This window comes from Podarcis vaucheri, assembly GCF_965113315.1.
Source record: "Podarcis vaucheri genome assembly, chromosome: 5".
Taxonomy (NCBI): Eukaryota; Metazoa; Chordata; class Lepidosauria; order Squamata; family Lacertidae; genus Podarcis; species Podarcis vaucheri.
Window position 1 is genome coordinate 89,604,097 of NC_138763.1, and position 13,416 is coordinate 89,617,512.

Sequence of the window (13,416 nt, forward strand, 5' to 3'; positions counted from 1 at the left end):
TTTCTATTTGTGCTCAGTCAGGTTCATAACTGTTTAAGAGATCAGCAGTCAAAAGCCTAAGAATGAAATGCCATCAGTAAGCAATTGGCAGCAATTAATAGTCTTGATATTTGTCACTTAGTGTTTAGAACTGTTTAATCTTTTCAGGATGTTTGGTGATCTGTGGACTGAAGAGATTTGTCTGTGATGAGGCATCATTATTCAATCACCTTAAGTTCCAGGCTGAAGGAGAACCATATGTTATCACAGTTTTATTGATGGTCACATTGTATGCAATTTTTGTTGTGTGCTCCATTAGCTTGAGACTTTCTTCTTCCATTGGAAGTAGGTACAGCTGCAGCACGAAAAGAAATAATCAGAAACAAAATCCGTGCAATTGGCAAGATGGCAAGAGTCTTCTCTGTTCTCAGGTAATTACTATTCTCAACTTGTCTGATCTGTTTGTATGGAAAGACTACGTGTTAGCAGCTCCCTACCCACTCTTACAATTAAGTGCGGCTGTAACTTTTTTAATAGATGAGTTATCTATTGCTAATACTGTACTTCTGCTAAACATTTATTTAGCACCAATACTTGTTTTTCAGAATGTGGAGCTATCCTAACCCTTTCTCATGCAGCTGAATAATGAGAGCAGAGCAAAGGTGATGGCAGGATCAAAAGAGTAAAAAATAATGGCAAGAAAAGCTGTGCCAAAGAAATGGGCTCTGAAAGACAGGTGCAAGGGAGGGAAGGGAAATGATGTCATGGGCGCAATGAATGGACAACACAAGAAGCAGAATTTAAAGGCAGCAGGAGTAAGAGACAAGAACAAAGGGATTTGGTATTTGGTTTCGCTTAAAAATAATAATCCTGCCACATCCAAGCTCGGAGTAGCTCCTGACATATAATATTTTTGAAAGGCAAGAAGATGCCAAAGATGTACAGTCGTACCTTGAAAGTCGAATGGAATCCATTCTGGAAGTCCGTTCGACTTCCAAAATGTTTGGAAACCAAAGCGCGGTTTCTGATTGGCCGCAGGAAGGTGCTGCAGCCAATTGGAAGCCATGGAAGCCCCGTCAGACATTTGGGTTCCAGTGAACGTTTGCAAACCAGAACATTCACTTCCGGGTTTGCAGCGTTCAGGAGCCAAAACGTCCAAGTACCAAGGTGTTCAGGATCCAAGGTACGACTGTACGTATAATGGGAGGAGGAAATGCCTTTCTTTCCTTCCAGGGAGCAGGGCTGGCAGACCTCTCCTGAGATTGTGTTCCCCAGCCTTCACCTTCGTCTCACTATTCTAAATCACACCCTCCCTGCTATTTTCACTTGCAGCATTACATTTCCCGGTTCTTCAGTGTTAGATAGGAAACAATGGATTTGGGGGATAAGAAGAGCTCAGGCATGGACCTGCATGCAAGTCTGAAGTATATTGGGTATGAAGACCTCTTTGGGTAAAACAGTTTTCCCCCTCCCCTTTTTTGTCTCCTAAATTCAGGGAAGAGAGTGAAAGTGTACTGACACTCAAGGGTTTGACTCCCACTGGAATGTTACCTAGTGGAGTATTGGCTGGAGGACGCCAGACCTTGCAAAGTGGTAATGATGTTATGCAACTTGCTGTGCCTCAGATGGAATGGGGCACATCTCACTCTTTCGCTAACACCACACACAGTGCATGCAGGGAATTCCTTATGCTTTTCAGTTCTTGTCTTAGCGGCTGATGATAAAGCATAACTTTATGTATTAATCAGGCAATGTAAAATCAGTATTTAACCAGGGTATTAAACAAAAAGCAAACAGTATTAGTCACGCTGTGCTAATCTTTGTCTGTCGTTGAGCTTTCCTTGATAGAGCATTTCAGATAGCAAGATTATTTATGAACTGGGAAAAGATTGGCAGGGTAGTTCAGAAAGTTAAAGAGACACCATTATTTCATCAGATATCACATATGGCCTTATTCTTTATTCCTACAGTTTTATTACAGACGTTAATCTGTTTAGTAAATGCCAGTTGCCTTTTAGTATTGATAGCTACAAGTTTCCAAGCTCAATTTTGCATTCCACGGATGGAAAATGTGCTTTGTTTCGTACCCTGGTGATTGATGCCAAAGTTTGTTCCTTCATGTTGTTTGTCAAATGTTCTGTGTAATACTACTTGACTTCCCTGAATTGTCCTTGTAAGTTGCTATTTCCTTTCTCTGCAGATGTAGCTGCTTTTTTTAGATCTGTCTTGTCTTTCTCTAGGTATCGCTGTATGTCTGTATAAGTGTGTAAAAAAATTAAATCACTATCTCAGACACTTGTCTGTCTCTTGATGTACAAGCAACTTTGTAGCACCTTATTTTTGAGGTTGGCTGCATTTGACGCTGCACCCGATGCATTCTGATGGCTAATGTAACTGAAAAATAACCAATAGCTGTTATAAAATCCAATTGAGAATAAAGGGGCTAAATGAAAACCTTGTAAATAAGTCAGACTCAAAGGGTGTTTAAGTGTGCTTATATTTTTTGCATGAAAATAAAAAGAAAATACACCTGTATTCTGGCTCATTGAATACTTTATAAAAGTTGATGGATTAGTTGTTGCCAGAAGAATATTGTGAGATTCTTTTTTCTTTTTTAATTTCTTCTGACTATATAGTTCGTTTTTTTGTAATGGATGTCAAGAAAGAAAGTGGGCGTCATAACATTCCTGAGCTTTATTAACAGAAAACACTTTAGTTTTCTGTGTCAATATTTCTGTAATATCTGAGTTCAATTTTACAGCACATGTTTTTTCTTGTCTGTCAAAAAAAATTTTTTTCCACCTAATGTAATCAAAATTCAACATTTTAATGTAAATTTGTGAAACTTTTCTGGTACTGTGTCAGTCTAAAATAATTTTTGTTTGAGTTAACACATTTTAATATTATTTAAACTGTTTTATTTACTATCATTATCCTCTTGGAGCATATAATGTCTCCAAGTTCACTTTTCATAAGTCCATATATATGTATGTATGTGATCTGTGAATGTCTGTAATAGCAAATGGTGTGTATGTTCCTTGTATCATCAGATTTCCCCCTCTAAATGTTACTTTCAGTGTGTATATTCACTACCCAGCTTGCATATTGTAGTTTTCTCAGCACTATGTAAGCTGTAGAGATTTGGAACATGCGCATTTGATCAGACTTGATAATGTTGTCTCATGTTTGTTTTAAAACAAGACAAGTGGACCTGACATATAACATCAATCAAAAATTTTAATTTCAGCATGACCACAACTTAGAATTTTAACTAACTTTACTCCTTTAGGAGCCTCAAATGGCAACAGTTTAACAGAAATGTTGTGAATACACAGTAGGTTTTTAAGGTGCTCACACAATTTCTACTGTTGTTGATAGGGTAAACCAGATGATTCCTGTTGCAAGTTAGACGTTTCTAATGTTTAATGGAAAGTTGTAACACAAATCTTTCATCACTTACAACAATGAAATGTTATAGTAAATTGGACAAATAGAAAACTGGCATTCAGGAGTCATTTTGTTTTCCAAAGGAGTAATGCCATAGTGTTGTCTACGTTAAAATTAGTGTAGTAGCAATATAAATCAAATGGCTTCTTGTGATGAAAGATTTGACTGAGCACCATTGCTTTTATCCTATATTTTATTTTATTTTATTTTATTTTATTTTATTTTATTTTATTGTAAAAGCAGCTGCATCTTATGGGTGAAGCTGTTGGGAGTGGGCATCCAGCCCTTAATAGCCTGACATTTCCATTCTTTAATTCAGGTAATCTTTCAGAACTATGAGGTACAAATGAAATACTACATCGAGATATTTGAGTTTTGGTATCTTTTTTGCTAGAGGGGGAAAAACCCTGCCAGAAATGGGATTAGCATTTCAGAGAAGCTAATTCAGCTCACTAATTTAGTTTGTGCCAGACCTGATGCAAGTTAAGTAATTTCATCAGGTTTGGTTGGAATTACATGCTTAAAACGGTATCTCTGATTGTGCTGGTATGTGTGTGTTCTTGCATCCCACAATCACCTCCCTTTGCACTGTTGTTGTAGTCTAGGATTTAACCATCTTACACACTTGTAGATGGACTGGTCTCGTAGTAAGTAGTAAGATGGTTGAAGGTAGTAACTGCATTTCCAAACCAGCACCCTGATAAGTGCACTGTTGCTGCTGCTGTATCATAGGAGGAAAAATTACATGAAGAAAAAGGCAAATGTTTCCCTGTCTTGACTAGACTGAATTATTTTTAAAAGACAGCAACCTTTATGTCACTGGTTTTCAGTGACCTGGGTTGTGGTGCAATGGGATTCAGAAAAAATAAGATATTGTCTCTTGAGTTTGAAGGGTGCCCAGTAAGAGCAATCCAGGCTTTGCCTACAAACTAATGCTGTGGCCCTCTTGCTATGTTCACACAGAACGCTAAACTGTTTTACCGTTACAAGAAGGAGCCTAGTCCAGCTTGTGCTCTTCTCTGCCACGTTTACAACAGCCACAAGGAGGAGATTGGAATCTTCAGCTTCAGTTGTCAATCAACCACAGTTTAGGGATAACATTTCACCTGAACTGTTCATAAACTACAGTTTGAAATGGGCTTGTTTCAGTAAACCACAGTTAACACCAACTGCAGTTTATCCAGTTTCAAATGTAGTATGAAACTGGAGCTAGTCAAAAACAGAAGCAGAAGCTTCTGATGTTTCTTCACAGCCAATCCTATAGCAGAAGAGAGGAACAAAGAAGCCCACCGCCTGCCTAGGTTTATTCCTACAATAATGAACTGTAGTCTATTGTTGCATCCAAACTCAGTAGGGCTTTTTCAGTCCCATTTCCAGATCCAGGAGCATGGCAAGCTGCTTTTGAAACTCAAGCGGGTTTCTTAAGAAATTTGAAGTGGGCTTTTGTGTTAAAGGAGAGTTTAACACTTGGGACTTCAGTTTGGTTATTCCTGAAAGAGGTGAAATTAGTTTCTACAATGTTTTTTATTAGTCCTCATCTGTTCCTGCGGTATCTTGGGAGATTTCTACCCCCCCCCCAAAAAAAAACCCTGATTAAAAAATACAACAGTGTTTGGGGGTTTTTTTAAATGCACATAAAACGCATTTTGAAGCAGAGCTTTATCACTGTAACTTCTAACAATATATGCCAAAACAAATGTTTCATCGTATTTCAAAGAATACAGTTCTGCACTTAAATGACAAACTGACAATCTAAAACTTGAGAATTATAGGTTGGCTTCATCGTCTATATCAATGGTTTCATTGTGGGTGAGTTTGTAGGTAATTCTGTAAACACAATATTGATCTGAAAGACCTTGTTGTCCATAACTCCTCCAGTTTCCACTCCTCTATATGCATTTGTAAATTTTGTTCCCACCTATTTCTTAATCCTATCCTATTGATGGTAAACGCAGAAGAGGAACTTTTTTGATGGTAATAAGAGATCATTGCTTTATAGAACAGGTATTTGTCCTCTAAGATCTTACTGAGCTAATGGCATGGGTCACTGCTTTTTCAGTTGTCATGGTGGGTACACAGAGATGTTTGAATATTTCATCTCTCCAAAGGAAATTACAAAGAAAAACAGTTAATTCTTGATGATGTGATCATCAGTTTGTTTTACCTTGGCTATCAGTGAAGGGTCTTTACGTTCCTTCTCATGTGAAATAGTGTTAGTCTGTTCATAAGCATATTAGAAAATGTGCAGAAGAATATCCAGAGGTTTTTTTTTCATAGCTACTTTAAACAGTAGGGGGGGTCACATCCATTTTTAAAATCTGGGGATTCCCATTATTAACTGCAGCTCACATACAAACATGCAGACTTTCGTCTTCTTAGTTTGCATGGCAACTGGTTACATTTTTTAAAAATATCATCATTGTATGTAAAGCAGCAGTTACTCATGATGATGATAAGAAACGTTCCTTTCTTAAATTCTTGTGTTTGGCTCAGGAATAAAATACTTGATATTTTATTGCATGTTGGTATTGTGGACTAATGAAGAAAGTCCTCCCGAAACATTACAAACTGTCCCTTTCAGCCCTTTCCATGTTGTTGGGAACTCATATTAACCTGTGGTTTCTTTAAAAATAAATAAATAAATGGTAGTATCAAAGCCAAAAAAGCAAGGAATTTTTTTATTTTCAAAAAGGACTTCTTAAATCAACCTTCAGCTAGTATAATAATAATCATATTTTTTCTGCTATGTGATATTACACTCTTCATCTTTCTCATTCATTTTGCATGCATCTACTCACTTCTGTACAGCCACAGTAGAGGCAATTGAGGCTGAAAAAGGTATGGTCTCAGTGTCTTTGCTACTGGCAGGGATTGGGGTCTGGGAGGGATTTAAAAGCCTGTTCTGCTCTTTCAACTTGCACAACCAGAGATGAATCAATACACTGATTCATTTGCTGTTATCTGTAGTATTTTGTCTTGCCTTGTCTTGATGATGACTTGCCTTTCGCTTTTGGGGTGATTTGCTTTTCTGACTGTGGAATAGGGATGCGTTTTCTTTCGTTAGCGTAATAGCATGCTATGTTTATTTCCCCTCTTTTAGTTGACATACTTCCTCTGGTGATAATGGATTTTAAATGTCTCCAATCCAGCAGGCCACTTTTAAGTATATGCATGGCTTGAACACTCAAATTGAGCTTTTCATATTTGCTGCACCCAATATTTTGAATGTGACTTCTCAACAATACATCATAGCCATGAGTTTCAAAAGTAGTTTCTGGTGCCATACAATAAATGCAGCCCTCCTCTCTTCCACTGTGCGCAGATAGCTTCCCATATGGTTTTCTGGATTGAAGTCTGTGTCTTTTCGTTTCTTCTCATAACCCATCTGGTAGTGCAAGATTTAGTTTTATAAAGGTGTTTTTATAATGTGTAGTATTCATTTGTGAACACTGAGTGCCAGGAAGCTGGCAAAGTATAAAATGTTAACTTTGGATGAGAGCCGAATAATAATTTAGACATGGCCAAGGGCTTGCCTTATTTCCAGAGACGCATCTTATTTTGGAACGGCAACCTTTCATGCCATGTCACTGCTTTGGCAACTCTGTTCAGTTGCTTGGGTGGTGTGGATAAAGTTTCCTGAAGTCTTCTTTGGGTCCTAGCCTTAATAGCCACTATCTCCATGATGACTTTTATATCCCGTCTTTGTCAGGCCATTGCTTTACTATAAGCCACAAAGTATGTATATGTGCACAAATGAGCTACCAGTACCAAGCAAATCTGTGCTCTAATCACGTTTGTAGACTAATCTGAAGACTTGGACTATACTTATTAGTGACTCAGCATCTCCTTAAAAATCTTCAGAGGAACTTGCCGGGCCAGCAAGCTCCCTAATGGTTCAAGCACCATATTTATACATCACTGTTGATGATTAGTTACATTTGCAGGATGGGATTGTCTTGGTGGTGGAAAGTGGAGTAAGATGCTTGGCATCATTTTCTAGTTTCTATAGCAGTGTGTGCACATGACATTGTTCTTCAAAACTGAAAAATGGTCTTCTTATCAGTGTTCAAAATAAAATGGGATTCTTCCTGATGTGTAAGGTGATCTGTTGAAGTCTAGGTATTGTCCTTATTTTAAGGTGGCTTCCAAGGCTGTTGTGGTTATTCTCACATGTTTAGCCTAGGTATTCACAGTCATATCTTGCATTGCTGTCAACTTTAGTTTTTGTGTTCTCATAAGTGATGTTTGGAATGCCTAGCGGCCTTAAGCAAAAATTGGTGTGCTATAGTGAAGAAAAGTCAGAGAGGCTGTACAACTCTGCTCACTTTTTACAAGAGAAGTGTAAATACATAAAATCATATTTAATCTAACTTACTGCTTTTGTGGGTGTCTCCCCCCTTTTTTTTTACATTTTGATATTATTTCTTAGAAGTTACTAAGAATACGCAGAGCTTTTTCCCATTACTGACATGTCTAATTTGCATTTTGTTAAGCAATACGAGGATTCTCTCCACAACATAAAATCTGCAGTTTTGAAGAGGCAAAAGGACTGGATAGGATCAATGAGCGAATGCCGCCAAGGAAAGATGCTCTTCTTCAGGGTGGCATTAATTCTGTGAATGCAACAAATGCCAACGGAAACAATGGTGCTGGCAAGAACAATGCACAGTGACCGTCGCATCTGCTTACTTACGTAATAATTCGTTGAGGACTGCTTCTTGAAAAGACAGTAGCCAAAACATCCCAGGGAAATGCAGTCCCCACGCTTTACCTGGAGCGAAATCACAACTTGATCTTGCAGAAGAGAAGCCATGATGCTTTGGAGATGACAGCCACTCTTCTAAAAGTGACAACATGATTATTAACAGTGCATATTTGGAACTCACTTGTGGAGAGAGATCCAGGGACAAGCTTCCGCTGTTATCACTATAGACTTAGCATGTTACTTTTTTATCATTGTCAACACTTTTTATGTTTACAGAATGGGATTGTAGAGCTAGGTGGTGGGTTTGTGAGGTGGTTTTCTTTTGTTTTTAAATCGGACGTTCTAATGCATCCGTATTTATTTAATGGTCTTATGAACTGTCTTTAAATGATAGTTTTACAGTGGTCTTAAAATATAAATCTGAGGCTGCAGACATGTCTGTGTTTTAAATAAGTGAGGAAGAAATGCCAAAAATCTTAGTAATTATGTAAATTTCTGGTCTTGGGTATACTCCTGTTGCTAATTCTGTATAATGTTCAACATATTATTTTTAGTTAAAACTTATCAGAAGATTTCTATATAAAAATGTTTATTACTTGAACCATAGCTTTTGAAAAATATTTTAATTTAGAAACTTTTTTGCCCAACTTTTTGAGAATTTCCCCACACTTGAATGTTAAAAGAACTATTAACAGTATAAAAAAAGTTTAAAATTAAGGTACTTTGTACATTACGTTTCAAGTAAATTTGATTCATATCAGATCTGTAAAGCTTGGCATTGTATTTTCTGTATGCATGTTTTAATTTTGCAGATATTTAATATATAGACCTAGGGTGTACAGGAGAAAACATCCTATAGGTTATGCAGCACAGCTGTTATGGGTATTTTTAGTTTATTGTATTAAAGTTGCTTAAATAGTTAATAATTGTTGGGCTGAGTGGCTGCAAGTGTGTTCTTTTAATTCTGTTTGGTTGTTTCTGTTTTTGTTTTGAACTTTTGGCCATACAATGCATAATTACTCTGGACATTATGATGTTAGTGAAGATATAAAATCAAGATGCATGTTATGTTTTTGATAGCTGGACTGTTCGGTTAAAATAAAATCAAACCATGTGTTGATCTAACGAATGAGGAACTGTAGTTAAATCCTCCCAACATTTTGTTACTTACCTTTCTTATTCTGTGGGAAGCTGTTGGAATCTTACGGCAATGGATTTCACCTGCAGTGTATTTGCCACAAAGTGGAACTTGTGTGTGACCCTAAGTTGGCTCTTTGATGCATGTTTTAAACCATTCAAGTATTTTATAATAAGAAGCGCACAATAAAGTTTGTGCATGGGCCTCAGCTCAGATTGGTTTGCTTCTGTTTTTGTTTGCGTAATGAGGAACACAACACAATCAACCATTTTAGTTGACCTCCTGGGGGCAAATATCTGGAATGGGGAGGTTCCCAGCACATTTTAGAATCTTTGAAGTCCCTGAGTTAAGGAAGCCTCCCTATGTCAGAAGTTTGCTCCAACTTGAGAAAGGTGACAGGGGCAGAGCTGGTGTGCTCATTCCTACAATCCTTCCTCATATAGTTACTTGGATGTAGAGCAGTGCTGTACTTAATGAGACTATTATATGGTGGGTGATTAGATCTCAAGCACAGCTAACTAAAATGGCAAAGGAACATTTCATTTGAAAGTCAGTGATGGTTTTGCATGTATGGGCAATGTAGAGTTAGCAGCTCTTTATTAATGATGTGTGTAATTTGGGGTGGGGTGTTGTTTATTTTTATTGATTTAAAAAAAAATTGAAAAGTAACAGCCATATTTGTGCCCAGCGTTCCCAGCCTCCTCCATCCCTATCACAGGTGACCTCCCATGACCTATGTCACAAGGTGGTTGTGAGGTTAAATGGGGAGAGGGAGAATCATGTACACCACCCCGAGGACCTTAGTGGAAAAGTGGAATATAAAAAAGAAAGAAAGAAAGAAAGAAAGAAAGAAAGAAAGGTAAGCCCGCAGGTACAATACAAAAGCAGCAAAGAACGTCCACTTTCCAGTGTCTCGTGTATACAATTATAAATGTGTATGAAATACAGTGGAACCTCTGTTGTCAAATGGAATCCGTTCTGGAAGACCGTTCGACTTCCGAAATGTTCGACAACCGAGGCTCAATCCCATTGAGAAAACCGAGAAATGTGCCCCAGAAGCCATTCAGCTTCTGATGCGCTCAAAAACCAAGGTTCCACTGTATATTGGGGGAGGTGTCATCGCCTCCTACATCAATTAGAACGTGCAACAAGTATATGCTATTTAACACCAATGCTGCTCCACAATAAAGGGTGGGGGAGGGGTGAAGTGGGTGAGTCCTCGGAATGCATGTACATAATGTGGGACAATACTGACGTTTCCCCCCTTTTCCCACAGGTTTATCTGAAGCTTCCACCTGTCCCAATCTGCTATGCCATTCACTAAAGAGGTGAGAAACAGCAATGTCTCTTAACTTGTGAGGTGGGTGGGTGGTTGGAGAGATTAAATGGTTAAATATCTGAAATGTTTAACTGCAAGAAAATGCAGTTCCACTCAGCTGCATTTGTTGTGAATTGGCTGAGTGACTTGGCCACAGACTTATTCCATATTTTATACATTGAGATGTCCATCAAATGACTTATTTACATGCATTACTTGAGGCACAGCAGCTGTCCCAGAAGTAAGATAATAAACTGCACACAGTGCAGTTTTGTTTTCTTGGCGTAAAATACTGGTTCCTTTTAATGTTTGTGTCTTGAGGATGCCAGAGCAATATAAACTAACAAGGGGCAGCCCTGCCACATTATTTTAGCATCTTCACGTCCTTCTACAGACCTGAACACAGACATAATTATTTCCAAATGCTTGTTAAGCATCTTCTCAATTTAGAACTCATTCCAACCGCTGGGAAGTTCTATTAGTGGTATAAGCCTGATGGATCTGTCCAGATTTCAGCCTCCCAGCATGGAAGGGCTCCTGTCTGTGAGGCTTTTGATATAGCAGAGGGATCTCACTGGTAGAAGGGAGGTGACTTGCCTGCTTCCAATTCCCTCTGCAGCCTTCACACACTAATCCAGAAGGTGTCTCCGTCTTTCAGAGTAGGTTTTTGGAGGCTGCAGGGGAAGGGGAAACTGGCAAATGCCACCACTGTACTACATTGTGCTCTGGGTAGTTCGCAACAGCAGGAGCAAGCCTACTCTTAAAACCTCACATATTATTAAACTTGAAGCAGGCAAAGTTTTGACCTCCTTACTCTCTGCCCCTGCTAATGCAACTATTTCTGTCTGCTTACTCTTGTCTTGCTTTTTTCACCTCGTTCAAACGTACATGGAATTAAATATTACTAGCCTCTTAACTGTGAAGAACACTGGGTCAACATGGCCTGGGCTGCTGCTCCACAAGCATCTCCTTCACTGAGGTCCTCTCTCAGCGAAGACAACTGGTTTAGTTTTGGGTTATAAAGTTCTACTGTTAAAAGTTATATGAGAGTCTGTGCTCGGGTTCCTCACTGCCATAACTGGACTGAGTCCTAGATGTACTGGAAGAATGCAAACAGTTGTTGGATAGTCTAAATGTTCGAGTTTTAAAGCTGTCATTAGCACTGTGTGTTAGTTAAATAGGTGTTTGTTAATTCAGTGCTCATTAACACATTGTGTTAAGGGCTTTCCATGTTCACTCAAGCAACAAAATCCTGGGAAATGACCCAGCTTTGTGATTAGTTTCAACTTCCTTTGAGCTGAATGGCTGTCAGAGGCAGAATGTTAGATCCAAGTCCCAGATTTGTCTGTTCACGTTACAGGGGTACGCTAGTAGTACAACTTAAAAATGTATGAGAATAGGAATTGGGAGCTAGGTTGAGGCTTCAACCCGGAGATGTCATCAGTCTGCCAGACAAAATCACTAGTGTCTGTTTCAGCTCAGATTAGGAAACGCTTACTACATATTATACAGGCGAGTCTTTTTTGTATTTAATCACATTGTTAGTACATGTGTGATCTTCACTGTTTTGTTGTTTCTTCAGCTTGCAAGCCTCCTTGTGTATAGTAATATAGAGAGGCAGTATACAAATGAACAGTGAAATGAAATGAAATATCTCATGCCACTGAACTTTCCTCATATAATCAGGATGCGTAAACCTGAGTGCTGGAGAGGTCAAAAGTTTTGTAATAAAATTCCTAAATTTGGGCATACAGGGACCTTCCTCTTTAGATAGTGGTGGTATATATTACTTCACTTCAGTATGTGCTAACTAGAGCTTTTCTGTTTGGGGCAGAATAACCAAGAGGACTCCCAAAGTCTGTCCTGCTGGCACCACTGTGCTTGAATAGTGAAAATGTTTCTATGACTAGCAAGTAACAGGGACTTTGACAGCCCAATTAAATGCCTCACTCAAACAGAGAGTAGCAATATGGGATCAGACTCTGGAGAAATGTTTCTTGAGAAATGTTTCTTACTACCATATGAACAGGGTTTTGGTCACTTCATACAGTGGTTGAAGATCTAGTTAAATCATAATCCTTTTAATCGATTGCTGTTCCATTTTATCAGTAGCTAGTATTTGCATACTTTGAAAACTAGAAGGGTGAAGGTGCTTATGCACTTCTGGTTTCTAAATGAGACTGCAACAATGTGTTGCAGTGCAAAGAGCTGCAGGTTTCAGCTCTTAGTTGTTGTTGTTTTTAAATTGTTTTTATTAAAGATTTTCTTGAGTTACATAAGTACATACATCTCTGTTTTTGCAACATACAGTCCTTTCAACAGATCAGTTCAATTCAATGTTGTATACAGTATAAGGTTGTGGGAAGAGAGGTGGGGCGTAGTAAACTTGCATTTTTACAGTGTATGTGCAAGGTTTTTGTGTCAGAATCACATGCATAGGTTCCCTTTCTATTCATTCATTCGTGTTCATGTTCATGGGGGCTACAGTAAGTTGCTACAGTAAGTTTTGTTTGTGCATGAAGGGTTGTTGGCTCAAGTTAGCCATGTCAATTTGCATGCTGTCGCTGGGTTCAAGTTGGGCTGTGTGTGTAATAAAGGGGAACCACACTGGGGTGAAGGCATCCTTGTTTATTTGTCCCTGTGCTAGTTTTGGTTTGTTGGTTAGCTTTTCTAGTAAGGCTGTTTCCCATACAGTTTGGTACCAGTGCTCCACGTTCACTCCTAACAGCTCCCTCCAGTGTTAATGTTCTTGACTGCTGAGAGTAGGTAGGTTATAAGCTCTTGGTAGTGTGAGTGATTGTCTTGCAAAATGTTCCAACGGGGATAATT

General features: G+C 38.5%; 1 protein-coding gene across 11 annotated transcripts in view; it reads left to right on the forward strand.

Annotated features, from left to right (window-relative positions):
* Positions 1-9,477, forward strand: part of PPP3CB (protein phosphatase 3 catalytic subunit beta) — a 43,589-nt gene extending 34,112 nt beyond the window's left edge. For 7 of the 11 annotated variants that reach the window (XM_082223616.1, XM_082223612.1, XM_082223613.1 and 4 more), the window contains 4 exons: positions 326-410; positions 1,475-1,572; positions 6,235-6,264; positions 7,920-9,477. In XM_082223616.1, coding sequence (XP_082079742.1) covers positions 326-410; positions 1,475-1,572; positions 6,235-6,264; positions 7,920-8,098 — 392 coding nt within the window. In that variant the 3' untranslated portion in view covers positions 8,099-9,477. The remainder of the gene's footprint in view (positions 1-325; positions 411-1,474; positions 1,573-6,234; positions 6,265-7,919) is intronic. The other 4 variants (XM_082223614.1, XM_082223615.1, XM_082223611.1 and 1 more) reach the window with 2 other exon arrangements.
* Positions 9,478-13,416: the final 3,939 nt, after the last annotated feature.